At 42.2% G+C, this 25,686-nt stretch overlaps 1 protein-coding gene across 9 annotated transcripts in view; it reads left to right on the top strand.

Annotated features, from left to right (window-relative positions):
- The window catches only part of CACNA1A (calcium voltage-gated channel subunit alpha1 A), a 496,856-nt gene that overhangs the window by 363,677 nt on the left and 107,493 nt on the right, over nt 1-25,686 (top strand). For all 9 annotated transcript variants that reach the window (XM_082255807.1, XM_082255800.1, XM_082255805.1 and 6 more), the window contains exon 32: nt 23,519-23,635. In XM_082255807.1, the coding sequence (XP_082111933.1) occupies nt 23,519-23,635 (117 nt within the window). The remainder of the gene's footprint in view (nt 1-23,518; nt 23,636-25,686) is intronic.

The raw sequence follows: 25,686 nt of genomic DNA, 5'->3' as shown, positions 1-25,686 counted from the left end.
GTACTGATGTCTAATCTGCCCTGTGAACTGATGTCTGATCTGCCCTGTGAACTGATGTCTGATCTGCCCTGTGTACTGATGTCTGCTCTGCCCTGTGAACTGATGTCTGCTCTGCCCTGTGTACTGATGTCTGATCTGCCCTGTGTACTGATGTCTGATCTGCCCTGTGTACTGATGTCTGCTCTGCCCTGTGAACTGATGTCTGATCTGCCCTGTGTACTGATGTCTGGTCTGCCCTGTGTACTGATGTCTGGTCTGCCCTGTGTACTGATGTCTGCTCTGCCCTGTGTACTGATGTCTGCTCTGCCCTGTGAACTGATGTCTGCTCTGCCCTGTGTACTGATGTCTGCTCTGCCCTGTGTACTGATGTCTGATCTGCCCTGTGTACTGATGTCTGATCTGCCCTGTGTACTGATGTCTTCTCTGCCCTGTGTACTGATGTCTGGTCTGTCCTGTATACTGATGTCTGCTCTTCCCTGTGTTCTGATGTCTGCTCTGCCCTGTGTACTGATGTCTGCTCTTCCCTGTGTTCTGATGTCTGGTCTGTCCTGTGTACTGATGTCTTCTCTGCCCTGTGTACTGATGTCTGGTCTGTCCTGTGTACTGATGTCTGGTCTGTCCTGTGTACTGATGTCTGCTCTGCCCTGTGTTCTGATGTCTGCTCTGCCCTGTGTACTGATGTCTGCTCTGCCCTGTGTACTGATGTCTGCTCTGCCCTGTGTACTGATGTCTGGTCTGTCCTGTGTACTGATGTCTGCTCTGCCCTGTGTTCTGATGTCTGCTCTGCCCTGTGTACTGATGTCTGCTCTGCCCTGTGTACTGATGTCTGCTCTGCCCTGTGTACTGATGTCTGGTCTGTCCTGTGTACTGATGTCTTCTCTTCCCTGTGTTCTGATGTCTGGTCTGTCCTGTGTACTGATGTCTTCTCTTCCCTGTGTTCTGATGTCTGGTCTGTCCTGTGTACTGATGTCTTCTCTTCCCTGTGTTCTGATGTCTGCTCTGCCCTGTGTACTGATGTCTTCTCTTTAGAGAGTTGTGTGTATGACAGTGAGCTGTGGTGTGCTGACCTTTACTAGAAATATTTCTATAGGCATGGGTCTTTTATATTACTACTACACCTGAATTCATTTTACACTCACAGCAGTAAAGATTAATAAAACAAAATATTAAAGGGGAGGGGGGCCCACATCAACCAGTTTAGTTATCGAGTTTTGGCTTACAGAATTCAGTCAGTCTGTAAAGTTTAGCTCCTAAACCTGCCCTTTCTAATCAGAATCTTTCAAACATTTCTCTCCGTAGTTTTTAGGGTATTTCACCTAAATGCAGGTAACTGTAATCTTCTAACTGTTAAACACTCTCACCCTCAACACTTCCCTTCTCCCTTTCTCTGAGTTTATCTTCCTTTTACCATTTGGAACTTTCCAATCCTGCAAATACATCCTTAAAAACTATCTCTTCAGATAATTTGGCCTTACACATTCTCTTTTGGTGACTGATCCAGCACAACACACTGGTTAATTTACTAAAAATGGAGAGTGCAAAATATAGTGCAGCTGTGCATAGAAGCCAATCAGCTTCCATTTTATTTTTTGGCAAAGCCTAAAGTAGAATTAGGCCCCTTTCACACATACGGTCCGTTCAGTTCATCAGTTCAGTCACGTCAAAATGTATCTGTTTTTCATCCATTTTTCATTCGTTTTTCATCCGTTTTTCGTCAGTTGTTATTCGTTTTTCATCCGTTTTTCGTCAGTTGTTATCTGTTTTTCATCCGTTGTCATCCGTTTTTCATCCGTTGTCATCTGTTTTTAATCCGTTGTCCTCTGTTTTTCGTCCGATCCGTTTTTTTGACTGATGAAAAATAGGGCATTCATCCGTTCAAAAAAACGGACATTGACAGAAGCGGATGAAAACGGATGTTAACTGATGATCATCCATTGTCATCCGTTTTTACATAGAGATACATTGATGTCCGTTTTTCATCCGTCAACGGATGGATGAAAAACGGACAGCATGTGTGAAAGGGGCCTTACTCCTGTCAGTTTTTATCGCTCTCTGTATCCCCATTAGGGAGATTCACACTCTCTATTTGTCCTGTTTACCAATATCATTGAAAGTGAGAAGAAAAGTAATAGAGGGGAAGTCTTCCAATAGGGAAACTAGCTCTGGTGACCTGGGGGTCCTTAAGTAATTCCCCTAATTTGCAGGCATTTCTGCTCACTTCCTGTTTGGCTATGGGACAGGAAGTGAAGTTAAATCTCCACAATGGGACACAGTTGTTGAAAAAAAAATCTGACAGGGGTTATAACCCTCATTTACTCTATTCAAAATAAAAAAAAAAAAGTTTTGCCTATAGTTCTACTTCAATTAAACAAGCATTTTAGAGGTTAGAAGCTGATTGGCTACCATGCACAGCTGCACTACATTTTGTACTCTCCAGTTTTAGTAAGTCAACCCCACTGTCATCTTGTGTATATAACTGACCAGGTACGTTGACTCTTGTTTCTGCCCCTTACCTATCAAGACTGAAGAGCTTTAATTTTTGTATTTTGTTGTACTTCCATATATTTTGCTATACACTTTTGTACAATGCCATGGTAGATGGAGGTACTATACCTATATAAACAACATAAAAACATGCAATTGTATGTGAAAACATGTAGAAGTCACATTCAACCGGGCTTGTTCTTTATTGATGAAGATCTTTCTCTATTCATCCAAGTAGCGTCTTTAGCTCTTATGACTGTCAGGAAGATACCCAGCATTTATATTCACATGGGTCACCTATAAATGATACTAAACAATATCTTTATTCTTCAAAAATAATCCATACACATTCATTACTTAAAGTATTTGTTACCCCAACATTTTATATTCCTGATATGTGCCTGCTGTATCATGTAATTTGTATGAGAAAGTATCCTGTTCTCTTTGTATTGCTTCCTTTATGTGAAATCCCTGGTGTTCCTGCCAGTCCCTCTGCTTTCCTATCAAAAACTAACCACACTAATCAGGACAACACGGTGTGGTCAGTTCTTTAGCTTGTTGGGAACTCAGCCTGCTCCTCTCCAATGATCAGTCTTGTCCGGAAAGCTCAGTGTGCTGCTGCTTTTCCTCCCCCAGCTCTTATGCATCTGAGAACAGAGGGAATGTGATCACTTAAAAAAGGGGGGGGGGGAATGGTATCTACTTTTTTTTTTACCTATACACAAATATTTTGCCATTCATTTCTATTTTAAACTGAATGTGTTGTTTTACAAGGTGGTCGTGTAAAATCACTTTAATGATTCTGTAATCTATTTTTTATGAAAGTGTTCCTTATTGTGTTTTCCTGCTTGCTTGTAACCTCCGCCGTGAGCTCCTGAATCTCTCCTTTTTCCCACACTTTAACGCTTTCATTTGCTTGGAATGAGCAGTGCACGTTAGTTGCAGTCATGGGCACTTCTCTACACACACTACACATCCCATAGTCCGTAGCCCATAGCCCATCCTGGGAGCAAGCAAGGGAGGGTGGCTAAATTCCTACATGCAGTGGGACCATGGAGAACCTTCTAACAGAAAGTCAGATCACAGCAGTAAAGAAAAGGAATTAGGAGATTTGGAGCAGGCTGAGAGCAATAGAAGGGATTTTTTGGAATAAAGAATTTTTTTTAAACCAGAGTTTGTCACTATAATCATATGGCCATGGGATGTGTCAACATCTGCTTTGGAACATTCTATGGTGATTGGATTCAGGTGACGGAGTTACACATGTGGCTATAAATGGTCAGGTATGTTCCTGACACTCAGAAACGAACAATTGAGATGTCTTCACAACAAGACTAGCTGAATGTGACTAACTACAATGGTCTAGATCAGGGATCTCCAAACTATGGCCCTCCAGCTGTTGCTGAACTACATGTCCCATGAGGCGTTGAAAAATTCTTAGGTTTACAGATATGACTAGGCATGATGGGAATTGTAGTTCCTGAACAACTGGAGGGCCATAGTTTGGAGACCCCTGGTTTAGATAAATTACAACCTTCACTGACATATACAACTGTAAACAAGAACCAATAGGAAAGAGAGGCTTGCATGGTTTTAAATACATTTTAGAAACAAATGCAGTGATAATATTTTTGTGGTTTGTTAATGGATGCTGCATACCCATAGTGTAGTGCTATGTATGTGTATATGGAATGCAATGTTTTGTCATAACAAATGAAGTATTAAAAAGTACCATATGTGATTTTTTTATTAAAATATAATGAGGCGAATTTATTAAAAGAAGAGCAACCAGAATCTGGAATAGCTGTTCATGGCAACCAATCAGCTTCTTTCTTCAGCTTGTGGGAAGGTGCAGGGTGGTGCGGTGGACAGAAAACCCACGGAGTCAAAATGCAGTAACAGGAATATATTGTAACACAAATCCAACAATACACAACAGACCTTAAGAGAAATCAACCCGATCGGAAGCATTCACAAGTTGTAACAGCGATGAGACAGCAGTTTGAAGACTCAGTCCCCGGCCACACCGGTGTGACTTGTCATGGGATTTGATTTGCAATAAAAGTAGTCAGAGGGTTGCAACTCAGATTTTGAAAGTAGTTCTTGCACTACTTTTTGCAAGTGTGACTTGCATAGATATCTGTGCATGAAGTCATACAGATTTTTTACAAGTCACCTTAACTCGCACTGACATGCAACTTTGAAATCACGTGGCTTCAAGTGAAGTTGCATGATTTCATAGTCGGATTCAGTGTGACCGAAGACTCAGAGGCGCCGACAGCATCTGTCACGAGGAGCAGAATGCAGCTTGGCTGGTCTAAAGAAGCACATTGCCCTACATCTCGAGCTGGTCCCACTGTCTCAGGATCACCCTCACTGTATAGGACAGTCTCTGACATTCTCGGGAGGACGGCTTGCGCCATCACGACAGGAAGCGTGGCACCTCCATGAGATGGGGATTGTTTTGTTGTATCAGAGTCCACTCCTCCCAGGTGTGAATCTTGGCGGGTTCTGCCTGGGGTGCTGTTGCCTGCCCTTTGGGAGAACATGAGAAGGCTGCCGGAGGACACAAGACAGGGATACTTCTGCGTCCTCTTGGCTGGAATCCACCCCTGAATGTTCTACTGGATAGCGGGAAAGAGCATTGGCATGTCCATTAAAGTGGTTGTAAACTCTATTACACCACTTGAACCTACAGGTGTGCCTAACAGAAGTCCAGCAATACACAACACACCTGGCATCAAGGCAACTCGACTGGGAACACTCACAAGTTGTAACAGAGATAAGAGAGCATTTTGAAGACTCAGCATCTGTCACGAGGAACAGAATGCAGCCTGGCTGGTTCATACCTAAATAGGAAGGCTTCCAAGAAGGATGGCATGTCCTTCAACTTTAAGTAATGTATAGAAGAAGCTGGCACTCCAGTGAATTGTCTATAGTAAAATGCTCTTTATTGAAAATAGTTTAATATAGTCAAGCAAAAAAACAGCATGTTTTAGGTTGTCAGGCCTTACTCATGGCTAAGGACTGGCGGTTGAAACGCGTTGGATTTTTGCATGACTGTATTACACAATTTTAAATTAAGAGCATTTGACTATAGGTAATTCACTGGAGAGCCAGCTTCTTTTAAACATTATTTGAAGATTAGAGGTTTTTGGAGACCTAAGAGCTGGAAGCCTGTGCCTGCAAGCTGAGCATGATTAAGGAGGTAGTAGTTCTGTCTCACCTGTTTCTGTCCCTGCACTTTCCCTACTCCTCTGGAACCTTTCCCTGATAATAAGCACTGTCCCTAACAGACAGGTGTCCCGTCTCTACACTGCCAGTGGGAAAAATGCATGCAAAATCCGGGAGACAGGGTCCTAAATAGACTCCAAATGGCCGACCAAAGATGGCCACCAAAGTCACATGGGGTGTTAGCAACCAATCAGATAGCTGCCTCTCTGTGACCAAGGAGATCATAGAGGAACTGAGTTCCTCTCGACTTCTTCTTCCATCTGCATTGCCGCTGCTGATTAATTCCACCTGCAGTGTAGAAAATAGACTGCACCTGCCTACAAGCTTGTTCAGTTAGGGTTAGTTTACACTGGCATTGCTCTCTGAAGAGCGATATGCATTTGAATCACTCTTCAGAGGCAGGCATTTGACAAGCATTGAAGAGACATTGAATGGGTAGATTTCAGTGGGCAGTACTGCCTAATGAATGCAACAGCAGGGATAATTAAAGTTTAAAAATGAAAGATAAAAGTTGATTGGTTGCTTTCCACAACTGCTTCAGATTCTGGCAGCTCCAGTTTTTATAAATTCCCCTGAGAATATTATGCAATGTTTGAATGCTAAGATCATCTGTGTGACAATACATGAAGGTATGCGGTTACATCCCATCTTACTGTGCTACGTTTACTTTTAATGTTCTTTTAGAACCCATGTAAACAATGCAGGGTTGTGCTATAGTAATTTACAATAATGTAAAGTGCCAAAAATTCTTGCAGCCAACTCGTTGCTCTGCTGGAATATACATAAATAATGCAGTGCTCAACTGGAAATTGCTTTGAGTTCTGCTGGAAGCTTCGAATAATCCAGTGATGAGTTGAAATATATGTAGATAGTGCAGTGCTTTTCAAGAATGTGTACTGCAAGTAATAGTGCTGTATGGGATGGATATGTGAAAAATGCAGTGTTCTGCTAACTTATATAGTGCAGTGCTCAGGCCCGATGAATAACTGAATATTACAATGCTCTGCTGGAGGAATAAATGAATATTGCAGTGCACTGCTAAATGAGTAATTGAAAATTGCAGTGCACTGTTAGATGAATATTGCAGTGCATTGCTAGATGAATAACTGAATATTGCAGCGCTTTGCTGGATGAATACCTGAGCATGGCAGTGCACTGCTAGATCAATATCTGAATATTGCAGTGCACTGCTAGATGAATAACTGACTATCGCAGTGCTCTGCTAGATGAATAACTGACTATCGCAGTGCACTGCTAGATGGATATCAAAATATTGCAGTGCTCTGCTGAATGAATTCCTGAATATTGCAGTGCACTGCTAGATGAATAATTGAATGTGTTTGTAAATAATGCAGTGCTGAAGTATTGGTAAGTAATGAAGTGCTGTGTTGGGAGTATGCTTGAATATGTGGGAAAAAATGTTTTGCTGTGCTGAAGTACTTGTGAATATTGCAGTGCTGTGCAGGGATGTGTGTGTAAATAATGAAGGGCTGTTTTGAAATGTGTATGTAAATAATGAAGTGCTGTGCTGGTGTACTGGTAATTACTACAGTGCTGTGCTAGTACATGTCTGCAAACAATACTGTGCTATGCCAGAGTGTTGGTGAATAATGCAATGATATGCTAGAATATGTATGTATATGCAGTGCTGCACTGGAGTATTAATGAATATTGCAGCGCTGTGCCGAAGTTTTGCTGCAATGGTGTGCTAGAATATGTATGTAAATAATGCAGTTCTGAGCTGCAGTACTGGTGATTAGTGCAGTGCTGTGCTGAAATGCGTATGTAAATAATGCAGTGCTGAAATGTGTATGTGGATAATGTTATTCTCTGCTAGGATATATCCTGCCTGTGTTTAGCATGTGATGTTGGAAGAGAAAATGTGTGTTTGTATAGGAGGAGCAATGCTCTGGCTGGGTGATGTGGGGATGAGTGGTTGAGCGCTCCACATAAGTGGTACAGCCCTGTGACTGGATGAAACAATACTCTTTGAGGGTGGTACAGTGCTGTGAATGGGTGGTACTATAGACAATCCGGTGCTCCTATTGGGTGGTACAGTGCTTAGTGGGGCTCCTTCTCTCCTATAATGATCAGTTTATCTCTGTCTTGTCTTTTTCATGTCTCTCTCTATCCCTCTGATATTTTGGCCCCCGGCAAAAAATAACTCATCCAATCAAAATGCACTATGAATCTCATGTGTCCATCCATGAAACTGGTCTGTGACTTCATGCCAACTACACCCCACCTCCCCCATATACCTAACAACCCTCACCCCCAACCCCACGCACAATTTCCTGCCGCAACCTCTTCCATCTACAACTGCATCGCAGAACCCGGTTGGTTTGTAATTTATGACCTAATGCATAAACATTAGCTACTGCATGTCAGAGGCTGTGCACTCCAATCCACCCCATCCCTCACTCCTAAATCTTCTCTCAAAAAATCTAGTGTATTCCTAAAACCAGGCATTAATCCTTGAAGCCTTACTACAGCGGCATTTTTTACATGATGTGCCACTGCTTCCACCAGTTACATGTCAGTCTGCTCTTACTAATGACACTTCATAAACCTTCACTCAGCATATCACTCTGCCTATTTGCCATCTATAGACTGTGAACAACTATATATTTGATTTTCTACATTTTTTATTTTAAATCCAAGAGATGCCCATACACATGCTGTGTTTTTGTAGCCATTTTAGAATAGCTGACACAAGTAAATGTAAAGAAAATCTCATCCAGTCTTTTAAGAGGCGACACGACTCCTTACTACTTCGGGGGCGACTTGTGCATTACCATGCACCACGACTTCGGAGCGACTTGCAGGGACTTCACATAATGGAAGTCTATGCAAGTCGCTCCGAGGTCGCAACGAAGTAGTACAGGACCCTTTTTCTAAGTCGGAGCGACTTGTGTCGCTCTTATTAGAACGGGTCCTTTAGCGGTCAATGGACCGCGAGGGAGCGCGACTTGTCAGGCTGACAAGTCGCGCTAGTGTGGACCGGCTCTTAATAACATTTGTTTTCCAACCAGGCAATAGCCTTATCTGCCTATTTATGTGGTTATTAGGAAAATTTATTTTTTTCTCTCTGCACAATCCTTAGGAGAAAACTTGTCAAGAGAGAAATATGTAGGTTGCAAGTTTCGATACTTTGCCACGTGCGCCTACACAGGTTGAACTGGATGGACTATTGTCTTTATTGAACCTCAACTACTATGTAACTATGTAACAACCTGGAACAAATATACTAGAGAAGTTCAGACTTCTTCTCGTCTGCTATATGCTTGTTCCTGGTCTGCACCTCAAAAGTAATGAAGGCAAACATAAACAGGCAACTAGCATTGGCAGAAGCAAGGTGGCAATGATAGACTACAGATTTCTTTCATGATAGGTGTTTAGCAGGGATGCAGAATGATTAAATTATTTATATCTGACCACACATGACTGGTCCGCCTAAGTCAAAGCCTAGAAGCAGACAATACAAGATTGCTGCTCTTACCATAAGTAGTCATAGATGTTATTTCTTTACTTCCCCGTTATGCTGATTTCACTTTGTCACTGACTGCTTGATTACCCTAAATACTAAAGCTCATCTCCTAGAGGCAATCTTCCCCCACCATCCCACTGTCCACTAAGTGTGCCTTTATGGGCCACTGAAGCATGGACATTGCTGGATTCGTGAAACACTTGGGTGTTCCTGACAAGAGCAATAATACAGTGCACGTAGCTGCTGTGCAAACCTGAGCCAACTTGATGTACAGTATACACTACACATACATGCTACAGTCCTTGTACTCACAAAATATGCTTTTATTACTGTGCCACATGCAAGAGCCTCAAACTCAGCACAATCATTTTTATAAATTAAAACTCTTCTACTATATTCACTTTTCTGCACACAGTATTTAGACATCGAGCTAACCTTATTCTAGTACTTTTTACTGAACGATGGTGCCTTACCCCACGCACCAAGACCACTGGTATTAAGTACTTAGCTTTTATTCAAATGATATAAAATGTATTATCTGTGTGTATGTGTTTACTTCAAGGGAGGATTAGTGTTTATTGATTGGCAAATGGCCATGGACAGTCACCAGAAGTAAAGAAAAAGAAATTATCCCTCCCTAATGAATATACATGACTTGAACAAATCACAGCCTAGGGATTCTGGCAAGTTTGGCTGTCCTCTGAAGGTACTGAGTCAGTCTGCCCCCAAACCATGCCCGAGTTATACTGAGTAGGATTTCTAATTACAGGGGGGTACAGTAAATACTAGTCAAGACCTGTACGAATTCCTAGTGAATAGTCTGGGTTGTTTCAGGGTCAGACATACTCAATACTTTCAGTGGACAGCCAGACTAGCCAGTCGTTGACAGTATTAGCCTAGGCCAGTGATTGCGAACCTTGGCACCCAGATGTTTTGGAACTACATTTTCCGTGATGCTCAACTATACAGCAGAGTGCATGAGCATCATGGAAAATGTAGTTCCAAAACATCTGGGTGCCAAGGTTCGCCATCACTGGCCTAGACTGTGAGGAACCCTTTAGTCTTGAAGCTGATATTAAAATGATTGCCCAGGTTTATACCCAGGAGGGATTCTGATCACAGGAGCTACAGTAAATATCAGTCAAGACCAGAATAGGTTCCTAGTGGATAGCTTGGTTTAGTTTGGAGTCAGACTGACTCAGTACCTTCAGCGTTAGCCAGACTTGCCAGAATCTCTAGATACTGAGGCTGGGAGTTGTTCAAGTCATGTATATTCAGTAAAGGATGGATTCTTTCTTTTTCTTTACTTCTAGTGACTGTATCTACAAAAATCATTGCTCATGCCGTTTGTCAATCAATGAACACTAATCCTCTCTCGAAGTAAACACATACACACAGTTAATATATTTTATATAACTTGAATAAAAGCTAAGTTTTATTACCAGTGGCCTTGGTGCATGGGGTAACGCACCCTTGTTCAGTAAAAAGTATATGATTGCCAGTATAGGTATTATTTCCAGGTACGTAAGGCAGTAGTGAGTAGAAATGGCTTACCTTAATCTATTGCTGGCCATACATTATACGAAAAATCTTTCAAACTCATTTTTGAAAAACAAACACTCGGCCGCGAGAGCAGATGATCGTGGCATCATGTAATGACCAATAAATCATTCAATGGATATAAATCCATCCGTTTTTTAATTCGCTTTTCATGTATACCTAGTGCAAACAGTTTGGACGAGAAGCACATTAACCTTTCAATTTATTGTTAATTCGGCAGAAAATTTCCAACCTTGTCCTTTGTTTTTTTGGCTCAAAAAACGTCACAACCGATCACTGATTTGTGTCCATTAACTGGCCGAAAAAAGAACAAACTGTCCAAATGACTGAATTTCGGCCAATTTTTCGTATAGTGTATCGCCACCATTAGTCTACTATGAAGATTAACTTTATTAAAATAGTCTGGGACTTCTCAGCAACCAGCAATTGTTAAGGTGTTGGGGTGAATTTACTAAAGGAAAAAAGACTGTGTACTTTGAAAGTGCAGTTGCACTCATTTTCGCTAAAGTTTAGTGAATTAGATGAAGCTTCACTTTGTAAAAAATACCCAATTAGGTAGAAGGAGAAACAAAAAAAAAATGTTTGCTTGCACGTGATTGGAAGATGGAAATCAGCAGAGCTTCACTACATTCATTAAGGTATAGGGAAAATAAACGCAAGTGCACTTCCAAAGTGCACCGTTTTTATTAAATCCACCCCAATGAATATTATGGCCAGAAGTATGTGATGTACAGCCCAGTGTACAGGATGTAGTGGTTAGAAGTATGTAATGTACATGACTGTACAGAATGCAGTTCTCATGTGTATTTAACATAATGCAGAACACACAGAGTGCAGTGGTCAGAAATGCTTAAGACAGCAGAGTAGAAAATAGTTCAAAATAAGGAGAAACTAGCTCTTGCCATTTAGCATTGAAGCCTCTGAATTTGAGCCCTGAGTAACAAAGTGAACCCAGGATCGGGGGGGAGTACAAAAGAGGTTTTGCTGGTTAGAAAATATAAAAGCAGTTACCTCATGTGATTCTTAGCAAACATTTTTACCATTTATAAGGGCATAGCATGTTACTCTTAACGTCATTATGCAAGCAAATTTGATATTGTAAAGCAAGCCACAAAAACGTATGACATTTGAACAAGATGTTACCTGCAGTGTACTATAATGCTCATTCAAGGTACTAAAGTATCTTTTGTACCCCTGTTCAAATGAAAGTAGCACAACCAGGCCATTTCCCATTTGTCAAAATTGAATTTTGGTGATCAGTATGATTTCAAAAGTTTATTTCACTGCCCTGACATACACGTCACATTTATCAGAAATCTAGAGTTATCCTTAAATATATCTAAGTGCACATCTTAATCATGCACATCATTTGAACCCATTTTGGTTCAATATACAGCCAATAAAGTGGGAAAGAGTGACACAGGTTTACTACAAATTCATACAGAATAAGTTTTCTTCAGTCTTAAAATATTAACTAGTCAGCAAAGAGGCTGCCTTCATACTAGTGGATATTAGACACAATATAGTAGCAGTATGTATTATTGAGGGCTATACAGACCCAATTTCAATAGGCTTCTCTTCGGGTCCAGCCTCTTTTTTTTTTTCTGTCAGTACAAACGTTCTCAACTCTCCTTTCCTTCCTTCTTCCTCCTGAAATCCCTTGCAGTCTGATTACTGAATTCTGCATGCATGAACCTTTCCACCCCTTTAAGGATTTTGATTCTGCCTCTTGCTATGCATGTTGCACTGTCCCAGCCAAACACCAGGCAGCTTCTGGGGTACCTCTAACCAAAGCCACAACTATCAGCCAGAACCATTGTATACTTTATTCCGTTTTATAGCAATAATATATTCTATAGAATATTCTATAAGAAAAACAACGACCCATTCACATCTGCACCTACCACAAACATAGAATCTAATGTCCCTTCCAGAGTTTGACAAACACACAGTGAGTTTATGTGGAAGTGTTTTGTGGCAGAATCCCACAAAAGCATGGCAAAACATTCAAACTCCAAGCCGGGCCTGAACTAGCAATTTTGCAGCTCTGTTAAACATTATGAGGGTTGTTGTACTCTTTGTGAACTTTAAGTGCCCTTTTTACCCTGTTCATAATATCAGTTCAGAAATAATAATGAGCTTGGCAAAGCTAGGGTCCGGCCAAAGTACTAATTCCCAAGCCAAAGAGCTGCCAGTGTTTTCAGCCTTTTTTCTTTAATAAATATCAAGCACACCTTACAGTAAAGGTCCTTTAATATTAGAATATTGTGACAACATTGTAAATGAGACAGAAAGTAGGGGGACATCTAATGAACTGGGCAACTTACCGCAAAACAAAACAAAACAAAACAAAAGCTTATAGAGGTTCTAACATTTCCCCACTCAACTAAAATGTTGATGTTATTGTGTCCCTGTCAGCTAATTTCTTTTCATGTTCTGTTCCAGATAGAACAGTGTTACTGTGACAGGGAGAGAGGGTAAATCACCCCAGTGAGGGAACAGTCCTTTTCTTTGAGGTTCACTGACAGACACAGTTTCAAGTCTTCAGACCATTGGGTATTATGCTGTCTCTCTTCAGGAGTAGGACTAGGCAGAAACATTTTTGGTTACGCCTCTGGGGCAGTCCCAGAGGGTATACCATCACTTCCTGCTGTAGGACTCCAGTTTGTAACAAGCAGTGTCAGAAAAACAAATAACTCAACCCCAAAAGAGGGGCGGGTGCTGTGTCTGTCAGTGAACCTCAGAGAAAAGGATTTTACGGTAAGACAAAAATCCAGTTTTCTCTTTTGTTCACTGACAGACACAGCTTCAAGTCTTCAGACCATTGGGATGTCCCAAAGCAGTGTCAACATGATGGGAGGGAAAAAACACAGCAAACGCAGATTCCCAACAAGGCTAAATATAGCTAACCACGTACAACAGGAGCTCAACTTAGGAACAACTAGAGCTCACCACCAGGAAAAAGTTTCACCCTCAAGAAGCGAAAGCCTCTGCAAGCGCAGCCTGCAAAACTTTGCGGCAAAACGCTGCATCCGAAGATGCAAGTACATCCACTGTATAATAGATAAGTTGCGCTAAAAATGAAACATATAATGTGATTATATGGTGAAAAAAAGTCAGTAATAATGTCCAAAAATTGGAAACATGAAGTTAAGTAACCAACGAGGTAACTGTGCAGATAACCGCTTACCGGAAACAAGATATGTGAAAGCCAAATTATGACAGACAACTCCAAAAGACCTCAGGAAGTAGACCCCGGTGGACCTCGTGATTCCCACGTAGATCTCCTCAGTAAGGTATTGGCATGTGAAATAAAAAACAAAATGCCATAGCGTAAAACCAAAATAACAAAATCAAAGGTAACACCCAAAGTGATTGGGAGCACCAAAGTTCCCGTATTGAAAGGTGAATCTAGTGAGTAGACGTGAATATAGAGGAGAAACTGGATCCCCACAAGAACTCAATATGTACTTCTTACCAGAGTGTATAAAGGTAATCACCAGACAGGTATATCAGACAGGTAAAGTCAGACACCTCCCCCAGTAGGACTGCAGCTTACCAAAGAGATAAATGTGAAGAGCAAAAATGATTAGAGGGTCCCAATCATGCAAACCAGAGAGGGCAACACCGTTTGTAAATACCCTTACCAACTCCAGGTGGATAATATGCAAATGAATATTCAAAGGGACCAATCCACTAGGACCTCCGCTGGAAACTCCACTGGGGACTCAGGATGCAGATGAAACATCTTCCACAAGCTTGGAATTATTTTTCTGAAATTCTTTTTACACTTAGGACTCTTTGGACAGTACAGCGTATAGGACCTGACTGCCGCCCCCCAGCCCAGACGCGTCACGGTTCTACACAGTCTGAAGCCTTCAGCTTCCCGAAGCTCTTTCTCCCGCCCACTGCTGCGAACTATCCAATCGTAACATCCACTGTAGCCAACTCTGACACGTGACCAGCGGAAGTAATAGCTACAAAGAAAGCCACCTTCTGCGACAGAGTGAGCAGAGGAATTTCTCAAATATTAATATTAATGGCTTGGCTATTGAAAGCACCTGGCTTTCAATAGCCAAGCCATTAAAGCCAGCGATCGTAAAGCAGGATGGAAGATTGGTCCCTGGGAAAGAAGATCTTCCCTGAGAGGAAGTTTCCAAGGGACGTCTGCTACCAGCCTAACAAGGCCTGTGTACAAAGGCCGGCGAGGCCAGTCTGGTGCCACCAGAATGACTGGAATTCCTTCTACCTCGATTCTGCGTAGCAGTCTCGACAGAAGTTGTATTTCAGGAAAGGCGTAAATCAGATGATACTGACCCCAAGGGGCCACCAGAGCATCTGTGGCATCGGCCGGAGGATCCTGAGACCTTGACACAAACCTCTGCACCTTCCTGTTGAGACGGGAAGCCAGCAGGTCCACATGGGGGGTCCCCCAACGAAGACACAGTTGATGAAATACCTCCGGGTGAAGAGACCATTCTTCCGGATCCAACGTCTGCCAGCTGAGATAGTCCACTTGCCAATTCTCTACCCACTGGATTGTGCACAGCAGAAAGGGCCTGGAAAATATCGTTCTGCCCACCTCAAGATGCTGACCACTTCCCGGGCCCTTGATGATTGACATATGCCACAGACGTAGCATTGTCCGATTATATCTGCACAGAGCGTCCCTGCAGACGATCCATCCATTGAGACATATTGAAGGGGGGGGGGGGGGATTTGGGACTTTAAATGAGGAAATGACAGGATAGGGTCATATTATTTTGTGTACGGAGACAGTGCCGATTTCTTAAAATTTAGTGTATATCCAAACTCCTGCAGAGTTTGCACTGTAACGTCCAAGTCGGCTTCTAGTGCTGAGGAAGACTCTGCACACAGAAGCAGATCGTACAGGTAACCTAGTACTACAATCCCCTTCTGCCATAACAAGGTCAACACTGGGGCAAAAACCTTTGTGAACACTCGAGGAGCTGAAGCGAGACCAAAGGGTAACACCACGAATTGAAAGTGGTCCTCATCCACGGCAAAACGAAAAAAAACGCTGATGTCCGACATATATTGGAATATGAAGGTAAGCGTCCTTGAGATCGATAGAAACCAGCAAACCTCCTTGATGAAGGAAAGCTACTTTTGTGCAGATCGACTCCATCCGAAATTTCTGAACCTGCACAAAGTGGTTCAGAGCCTTGAGTTTCAAGATCGGGCGAACCTTGCCTTCCTTCCTGGGAACTGTAAACAGATTTGAATAAAAAACCTTGGAAACGTTCCGACTCTGGGACCAATACAATAACTCCTTGTGCTAACAGGTCCTGCACTGCTCCGTAGAGGCTCTGTAGCTGTTCTGGAGACAGGCGTAAGTTGGAAAGAAAGAACCTTGCTGGAGGCAAGGACCGAAACTCGATCTTGTAACCAAACCAAATCAGTTTATGGACCCATTTGTCCTAAATGAGCAAGGGCCACGGATCCGGAAAGAAGTGAAGACACCCCCTCACTCCAAACGCAGGTGAGGGTGCCCATTGAGGCTGGGGAAGGCTTGTCTGCGGAAGAAGAAGTGCCCGCTTTGGACTTACCATTCCAGGGTCTCTTGGAGCCTCCTGCAAAGTTACGGGTGGATCTTGAGCCATTTTCCTGCGAGCCAGCTGGATGAAAGGGCCACTTATGAGACAAAAAGAAGAGACCCCGCTTACGGCGAGGTTCCTTGCCCTTAGCAGCCTGCGGAAGCAATGTACTCTTGCCTCCCGTGAGGCCCTTAATAATCTCTTCCATAGATGCACCGAACAGGCGGCCACCTACAAAAGGAAGATCAGTCAGAATCTTTTTAGAAGCCTGTCAGCTGACCAGTACTTCAACCAGATCATGCGGTGAAGGATTACCACCGTCACAGAAACCCTGTCGGCCAAGGGAGCCGCATCCAGGGATGCAGTATACTGTAACCCTTGATTCAACTGATCTGCCAGGTCCACCAGCTCAGAAGGGTGTTGACTCCCTTCCAGATCCTGGCGCAAAATCTTAGCCCATTCCGTTAAGGCCTGGGATACCAAAGTGATAGCAAACACCGGTCTCAAAATTAAACCAGCCACAGTGAACCAGACCAGAGCCTTAGCTCTTTTGTCCATGGGGTCCTTAAAAGACGGGGAATCCTCCACCGGCAAAAGTGTGGCCTTATTCAGCCTGGAAACCGTTAGTTTCTTCAGAAGAGACTCCTCAAAGGAATATATCCTAGAAAAACGCTTCGGTATTCCAACCAGGCGTTTTAGGGAACCCCACTGACTAGTGACAATCTCTTCAAAATCGGCAGGAAAGGGAAACACCTTAGTCACCATGGAAGATTGCGGGTGCCAATTGCACCGGCGATGCGGACTCAGCAGTAGCTGAGTCCTCCAACAAAGTTTCCCGCACTGACACAATCAGGGCCTCCACCAGATCTTTTTCATGCACGGCTGTGGAGGAGGAAGGCTCATCCTCACTATTAGAGCACTCAGCATGCATGGATGCAGACCCAGTGGGCTGACTCTCGTCTGCGGCGGCCAATTCCACCTCAGAATCTGAGGAAGCAGAGGATACAGGTGAAGACGGGGGCACTTTTTGATAGGCCTCCTTTGCAGGGCCATATCTACTTTAGCTACTAGTGACTGCAGGGCTGCCGTCAGGGCTGCCAGGGCAGATTGAGACCCAGAGGGTCCCGCGGCTTCCAGGAGTGGATCGGATGATGAGACGCGCTCCAGAGGCTCCATAACCATAAGGGGTTAAAAAACGGAGCAGCGCTGCACAGATTAGAAAAACATTTTTAAAGAAAAAAAAAGGGAGCCCCCCCCCCAGCGGCACCCGCGGCGCAGTATGCAGCAGAGGAAGGATAGTATACCCCAGAGACTCACCACCCTAGCTGGAAAGAGCCCACACTGCTGGAAGAGGAAGAGGAAATGCCGACCTAATACTAGAGGCCCCTGAAGCTCCAGCCTGCATCAGACTACAAGAAAATAGCCGCCTGTTAAACTCTATGGGGAAACCAAAAACATGGCCGCTGAAGCCGGGAATACAAAATCCATGGCAAAATGCCGGCACCACTCGGCGCTGCATGGGACCCTGGACCCCACTGCTCCTCCGGCCCAGCACCGTGCAGCTCTCCTACCCAAATACACCCATGCCCCCAAAAGGTCCCGGGGGGACAGGGGACAGATAAGGGGACAGATGAGGGCTCCTACTCGGGCAAGAACCCCGCAAAGGAGAAGGGTGAAACACAAGGGGGAGGAAGGGCACAGGAGGGGCCTACCATCCCCAGAGGGGGCCCGCGACCACCTCAGTGATTTCGTAGGAAAGGAGGGTGGACACGACTCACCATACCACGGTCACCAAGCAGGCACCACTCCCATTAGTCTACCGCACCATCTTGAAATGGGGGTGATGCAGCCTGAGGTCATGACTGCTGGCTTTGCGACCTCGTGAGGTGTTTCACTCGCAGGTCAGCTCCCGTCCAGTGGGGCTATGACGCGGCCAACCTAGCGTGGAGCTAATAGTTGGGTTGCGCTCACAGGCCAGACTGGGAAGACTGTAGGGATCTAGAATATCCAGTGCGTTGCCCAGTCTGGCTGTTGATTGTAGCTCACACAGGAACAGTTGATTGTAGTTCACACAGGAACAAAAATAATAAAGAAAACTAAAAAAATTCCATTTGAATAGGAAAAAATGCCAGGACTGCAGATCCCAGCAGAGAGTCAGGTCCTTACTCCTGACTAGGCAAAAAAAACGGAGTCCTACAGCAGGAAGTGATGGTATACCCTCTGGGATTGCCCCAGGGGCATAACCAAAAAGGTTTCCGCCTACTCCTACTCCTGAATAGAGACAGCATAATACCCAATGGTCTGAAGACTTGAAGCTGCGTCTGTCAGTGGACGAAAGAGAAAAAATGTTTGCAGGAGTTAGGCTTTAACTAGTGAGTTCACTATGGGGTTGATTTACCAAAGGCAAGTAGACTGTGCACTTTGCAAAGACCTTTGCTCCAGAGCTTAGTAAATGAGGTAAAGCTTTACTTTGCAAAGAATACCCAATCACATGAAAGGAAAATAAATAAAAAAACACAATATTTACTTGCACGTGATTGAATGATGGAAATCAGCAGAGCTCCCCCTTATTTTCTAAGCTCTGCAGCAAATACCCTTGCAGAGTGAAACAGTCTATTTGCTTCTAGTAAATACACCCAAAGTCTGAAAAAAAAAAAACATAGAGGCAGTGCTGATCTTACTTTTTAGAAAGCCAAGCATGGTTTGGGTTACATTTTAAAAATGTACCACCCCCAGTTCCGGGTTGCTATAATTATGTACTGCTGGGGTGGTCTGCTTTTTGCTCAAGCTACACACTCTTTGTGTGCTCAGAATTACATTAGCATAGTCCTAAACATACATAAAAACTAAGAAGGCCTTTGGAATTTTGATGGACTAAAATTTTACATGATCATTAGCAGTGTTCATTTCGTCGACGAAATGAACACTATTTAAGTCAACTAAAATACGATTATAAACTAAAACAATTCAGATGACTAAAAATACGACTAAAACTAAAATGGCATTTTAGTCAAAATACTATGACTAAAACTAAATTAAAATCAGTACATTTTAGTTGACTAAATTAATTTTAGTCTCCTAAAATCTAATGGGTTTAGTTAAATTGTAATGCATTAAGCATTCCTCTAAAACAGGGTTTCTCAACTAGGGTTCCTCCTGAGGTTGCTAGGGGTTCCTTGAGCAATGGGCAATTTCTGCCTCTCAGATAGGTTTCCAATGACATCATTGTTCCTTTTCGCTCTCTGTAAGGGGATAATTCTTCCCAATGATGACAAGAGTAAGGAACATTCTTCCCACTGACTGTAAAACTAATGTGTCATGAGTTGTAGATTTTTCATTTTTAGCAGGGGTTCCCTGAGACCAGAATTTTATTTCAAGGGTTCCTCTGTGTTGAAAAGGTTCAGAAAGGCTGATCTAGAATTTCCAAACTCATTATATACTCCTGGAGTAAAAATCTAAAAACATGTTCTTATTTATGGTATTAGGGTTTGAACACACACTATAGACACAGATTTAGGCTCGGCTCACACTGCCGCGACTTGGGATCCAACTTGTGAAACCCAAAGTCGCATGACATGTGAAATCTCATGTTAGCCAATGAGAGCTTTATTAAATAGCACTACTGAAGTTACTCCAACTTTAGAAAATGTTCCTGTACTACTGCAAGTTGACTTCAATCTGACTTGTGCCCATAGACTTTAATGGAAGTTGTCTCCAAGTCAGATCCTTATCTACAGTATATTGATGTGATTTGGATCTGACACTACAGGAAAATGACACAGGCATTCCCTGCAGTGTAGACCCTCCCTCGCTTCAAAGTTGCATCAAAGTAGTACTCAAATCACATCAAGTCACCAGCAGAACATCAGGAAGTCACCTGGCAAAGTCACACCTTGAGTTGCTCGACTTTCAGGTCGCAGTAGTGTGGACTGAGCCTTAGCCATTGTGATATATAACTTATATCACAACGGCTAAATCTGTGTATGTTCAAACCTTAATGATATAAATATTACCATGTTTTTGGATTTTTTACTCCAGGAGTAACTAAGGAGTTTGTAAATTCTAGAGAAATGCTTGAATAATGCATTGCAATTTAACTAAAACCATTAGATTTTAGTTGATTAAAATTATTTTAGTCAAATAAAATGTGCTGGAGATTTTAAAACAATTCAGATGACTAAAACTAAAATGGTATTTTAGTCAAAAGACTATGGCTAAAACTAAATTGAAATTTGACGCCAAAGTGAACACTGGTCAGTTTTTTTTGCCAGAGACAGAACAAGATAGAAGATTAAGCAGAAATGAAAGCTAATATTATTGCCGAATTTTGCAGAATTTGATGTTTTTTACTCCCTAAATTTCCCAACAGATAGCAGAGCAATAAGTTCAAATGTAGTGAAGGTTTTTCAATGCAGCTGATGGCACCTGTGGCAATGTTAAACTGGCCATACACGGCTCCATTTTTGTTTTTTCAGCCAGTGGGCTGAATGAAAAAACTGAACCGGTTCCCCCATCCGCAAATTCAAGGTGGATGTGGGAATCCTCCCCGCTGTGTCATTGCATGCTGACAGCGGGACTCCTCCACTGTCAGAATACACTGATCAGTTCTGCAGCTGATTGGCTGCATGTGCCGATCGAAGCTAAAATTTCAAACAATCCTATTCCTGAGAAGTCAATCATTAGATTGATTTCTCATGAATGGGAACGGCCATAGATGGATCAAACTTCATCTGGTCCTTGCTGAACCAGCCAAATTTTGATCCAGCTTTAGTAACTCTAGCGGCTTTCTAACCTACAGTCTTTACCCTTCCCTGAAAAAGCCATGGTAGATGGTTATTAAATTGCTTCCCTATCACTCTCATGCTCTTTGAATACATCTCTGTGGGTCTAGTAGCAATACTTGTTTTATTTGCATGCATTTTCCACTCTAGTTGATGGCCAATCAGTCCTGCACTGACCCCAGAAGCACCTGCTTTTTTTGGGACTTACATACAACGGATCCCTCACCATTTAAGAGTAATGTTACACAAGAAAGAGGAGCGCCTGAAAATGCTTATAAGAGGGTTTCTTTGCAGCAACTCTGCTAAAAAGAATGTGCTTCTACAAGTAGAATCTCTTTTTTCTTTCGGGGATCCGTTCCATGTGCGAGTGTAGAGGGCTCACATAAACAATGTGCTGTGTCCTGTCTCCACTCTGTCAGTTACCGTAATGCACAGATTTGGTGTGAGGAGTGGAGGAACCTGAGCTCTGCATGTGCCGTACACTCCTATTGTAAAATGCCTGCTTGTTTCCAAATACAGTGCATTTGGTTTGATTCTTGGTTCTTCAATGGAAAACTCAAATCTTTTACAAAATAATTGCTGGGATGAAGGAGGCAATGAGGCCTTCTCGTGGCCTTCGCTCTGCACCTTTTTCCTGGTTTAATACAAGGGCCTTCTGTTTCAATGTGAAGTCTGCTTCAATAATTATGTCAATTAAAGACGCTCTGTCACTAGGTACATGCATAACACCATAAAGTATAGCATGGAGACCATGTTGCCTTTTTCTCAGTTATTAAGGTTTTGTTGTCTTTTGATGTATTACATAAAATCTGATATTGCTCTGTTTATGGCTTACCCAACTGATTTAAAAAAAGTTTTCCTGTAACAAGCTTAACTCTTTATATCATCTACTATTGTGTTGATTTCACAGCTGAGGGCAATATGTGGCCATAAAAGCAATCAGCCAATATGAGGTGGACTGGTTGTTCAGACATGCCATGCCATAGACACCCATTCCATGATAAAAGTATCCATGGTATGATCTTGGCCTGAACTTTACACAGCTCTCTGCTTTACAGTGGATGTTAATAATTGTGAATCACTACAGGGCCTACCTCATAAAAAAAAAATTAACATTTTACTGGAGAACTTCTCAGCTGTAGCCCCATCTTGTATGCAGATTTCCATAGAAACACCTATGAGATTATGTTGGAAAAAAGGTTAGATCTGTGATTTGTTTCTAATATTCTCTTGTGCTTACAGTGTACGTAAACCCTAAAAATAAACATATTTTATTTGCTCCCTTTTGGTCTGTTTAGTATACCATTAAAAATACTTTGTTATATCTGTTCAATAATTGCAAAAATAGCTGTTGATCCTGACAGAAATCCAGTACTGTCCTGTGTACTCTGCAGTTTATCTCAAGCATTGTTATCAGCGCTGCCCAGTTTAGCTCTGTGAATAACACAACACCTTCCCCTTTGTAATACAGAAAATGATGAAAGGAAGAGGTGCTTGGTAGACCTAACATGCGTAATGTCCGAGGTTGACAATGTTGTTCCTCCATAGATACGTTACATTGAGTGAGCCTCACCTTAGGATATTAAATGTGTTACTGGCAGGATCAGCAGGTGAAAACGAAGAAGAGGAAAAGCCTGAAAAAAACAAATGCAACCACCACATCTAAGGACTAGTATTCTGCAATATATTAAGATTTTTATTTTGGATTTAGATATACTTTAGGGAAAGAGAGCGAAAGAGAGAGAGAGAGAGCAATACAGAGATTCAGCATTAAAAACATTAGTTCTAAAGCAGACAGCATTTCTTCCATAACCTTCTATTTCAGAATTTTAGTCCGTAGCTCCCTTGACCTTCCTTCTAGTTTCTAAGGACCACATAAAAAGTCCAGCACTCCTAAATCGCCCTCAATGTCATCTCTTAGCATTGCCATAGCAATAGATAAACATGATAGTACTGCAGTGGTAACTTCAGCATTCACTATTCAAATATATCCCAGAACCCTCATAAGTGAGAAAACAAAGCACAGTGTCTTCCCTTTACCTGCCTTCCTCCTTGGCGGCATTATGTCTAGTACAAAGTGACAGGCGCTCTTTAAAAAGAACAGATGAAACAAATAAATAAAATTATTGCTAGTAAGACTTTAAGTTCTTACAAATTTTCTTACTGGAGGCAAGAGTTTTCACTCTTCTGTCCCATCTGTCTATGCTCCTAATTTGCAATATATTTGACCTCTTGCAGGAGGACGTGGGGTTTGCGGGAAAACGCAGGGAGATTATGGTAGTTTGCTGCATTTACAGAAGTGTTCTTTTCTGATAATAATTTTATTTATTTATTTCGATCCAAAGAAGAAAATAAAATCTTGTCTTCCTGTCTTCACTGTATTTTTTATGTCCCCTCCCATTTATGCTTTTTAGGATAACTTTATCAACCTCAGCTTTTTACGTCTTTTCCGTGCGGCTCGTCTCATTAAACTTCTGCGTCAGGGGTATACTATTCGCATCCTTCTGTGGACCTTCGTCCAGTCCTTCAAGGTCAGCACATGTCATTACAAGAAATGTTTGAATATATACTGTATATGATCATATACTAGTGTTTGAATGCTTTGTAGTGGCAGTTGGAATTTTGTCTGTAAGCCACAAGATAATCTGTGAAACACACAGAGTGTTGTAGATACTCATTGGAACTCTGTCTTGCACAAGTGCCAAAAACAATGCTACTTGCAGCAGATTCATGTATATGTTGGTAAGGTGTGCATGAATCTGCCGCAGAATTGTCTAAGAATTATATATTCTGTAATGCAATACTTTCACGCGTGACGTGCAACACGTGCAAAACGTTCACAGTTTATCCAACATAGAAAAGGTCTTATTTGCCTTATCGACGATATGGCAGTATTTCTTTATGAATCTGCAGCACCAATAGTGACAGAGACATGCTCCATGAATTTGGTCCAGGAAGGCATTAAATGCCCGTGGATCGAGAATAGGGTGCATGCACATTTAGGATTTGGGAACTGTGAACAAGTTTTAGTAGAAACTTCTAAAATGATGGCAGTGACACCATGATAAAGGAGTTGTGCCTGAGCAGAATGGAGGTCTGTTAGTTTAGTTAGTCTGTTAGCAATTTTTACAACTTGAAGGAAAGTAGCATTAAAAATGTAAATTATAGCTTATTGCCTCTGGAAACTGCATCCTTTATCCATGCATTTGGAGATGCTTTAATCCCTGGTGGCCACAAAGGGTAACAAAGGTCCCCCTACTTTAGGAAGTTGGGGAATCTCCTTGTTGCTCGCAGGCTTGGAAGATTTTAGGCATCCAAGGTTTGTGAAGGAACCAAGTTTTAGACTTGGGCCTATTTGTCTGAGAGTAACAGAAGAAATCCTTCAAAAGTTGGAGGAATTATGCTTAGGTTTCTTTTTCTGACGTAAATGTGTACTCTTTCCTCCAGTGATATCTTTGAAATAGTTGCCCAGGGAGGGACCAAAGAGACATTTTCCATCACAAGGCATTTGCAGTAACTGCACTGTTTTTGTGCAGACCAACATTTTAGGTGAAGACTCTTCTGCATGTGCACAGGCAGGAAGCTCATTCTGGATATGGGATGTACAATATCCACAGGCCCATCAATACAGTGGTGTAGGACAACAGACATCATTTCTAATTGTTTTTAAAATGGAAGGATCGTTTAGGATTGACTGAGGTGCAATAATCATATTCATGGACCATTCCCCCAAGGTTTAGCAAATGAACATGACAGGAATGACAGTTTGCAAAGCAGGCCTAGTAAGGAAGAACAAGTACTTGAAAAAGGTTTTTAGTCTCTTGTCTACTGAATCTTTAAACACTGGAAGTCCTGAACAGGAATGGTCAGGGTTTTGTTTAAGCAAGAGATGAGAGGATCTGCAATAGGAACTAATAAGTTCGAAATAAATGCCTTTTCAACAAGGTATTGCTGGGTAAAATGCTTGGGAGGTTAAAATAACTCAGAAGCAGACCAGCTACTGAAAATAAGAGGTTGCAGTAGCAAATGTACTGGGAAAGTATTGACAGGTAGGGTCATTTTAAGGGAGTGAGACTGGAGAATTCAGATTGCAGGTTGTTTCATATCCAGACATGTATACACCACATCCATAAAAACTGAAATGGTATCTTTAAGCCTACGAGTTACATCAGTAAACTGAAACTTCTTGGTACAAAATCAACCAAAAAGGACAGCCTGCACTCCTAATTGTCCTCTGCTGTGTGTGCAGAAGTAACCACAGCTGCAGGACTATCAGAGACAGACAGTTGTAAAAGAACTCTAGGGGCCCCTGCCTTTGAAGCCGACTATCATGGCAGAGATTATTTTACATAACATCTGACATAGCTGCAGAAAATTCTTCCCTAGATAATGCAGAGGAAGAAACCATGGCAGACAGAGCTAATGAAGATCTGAAGGAGTGAGTGGATTCAAGCAAGGAACAATGATACAGGCTATTGCTGTCAGGTTCATGAGGAATGGACAGGCCTGTTAGTGGATTGTAAGCTGGAAAGGCCCAAAGTACTGCTTCCCTTGTGCTTATGATCCACCGTACTGCTAGTAT

This window comes from Pelophylax lessonae, assembly GCF_965119305.1.
Source record: "Pelophylax lessonae genome assembly, chromosome: 4".
Taxonomy (NCBI): domain Eukaryota; kingdom Metazoa; phylum Chordata; class Amphibia; order Anura; family Ranidae; genus Pelophylax; species Pelophylax lessonae.
The sequence above is the reverse complement of the archived record's forward strand: the minus strand, read 5'-3'. Positions and strand labels throughout refer to the sequence as shown.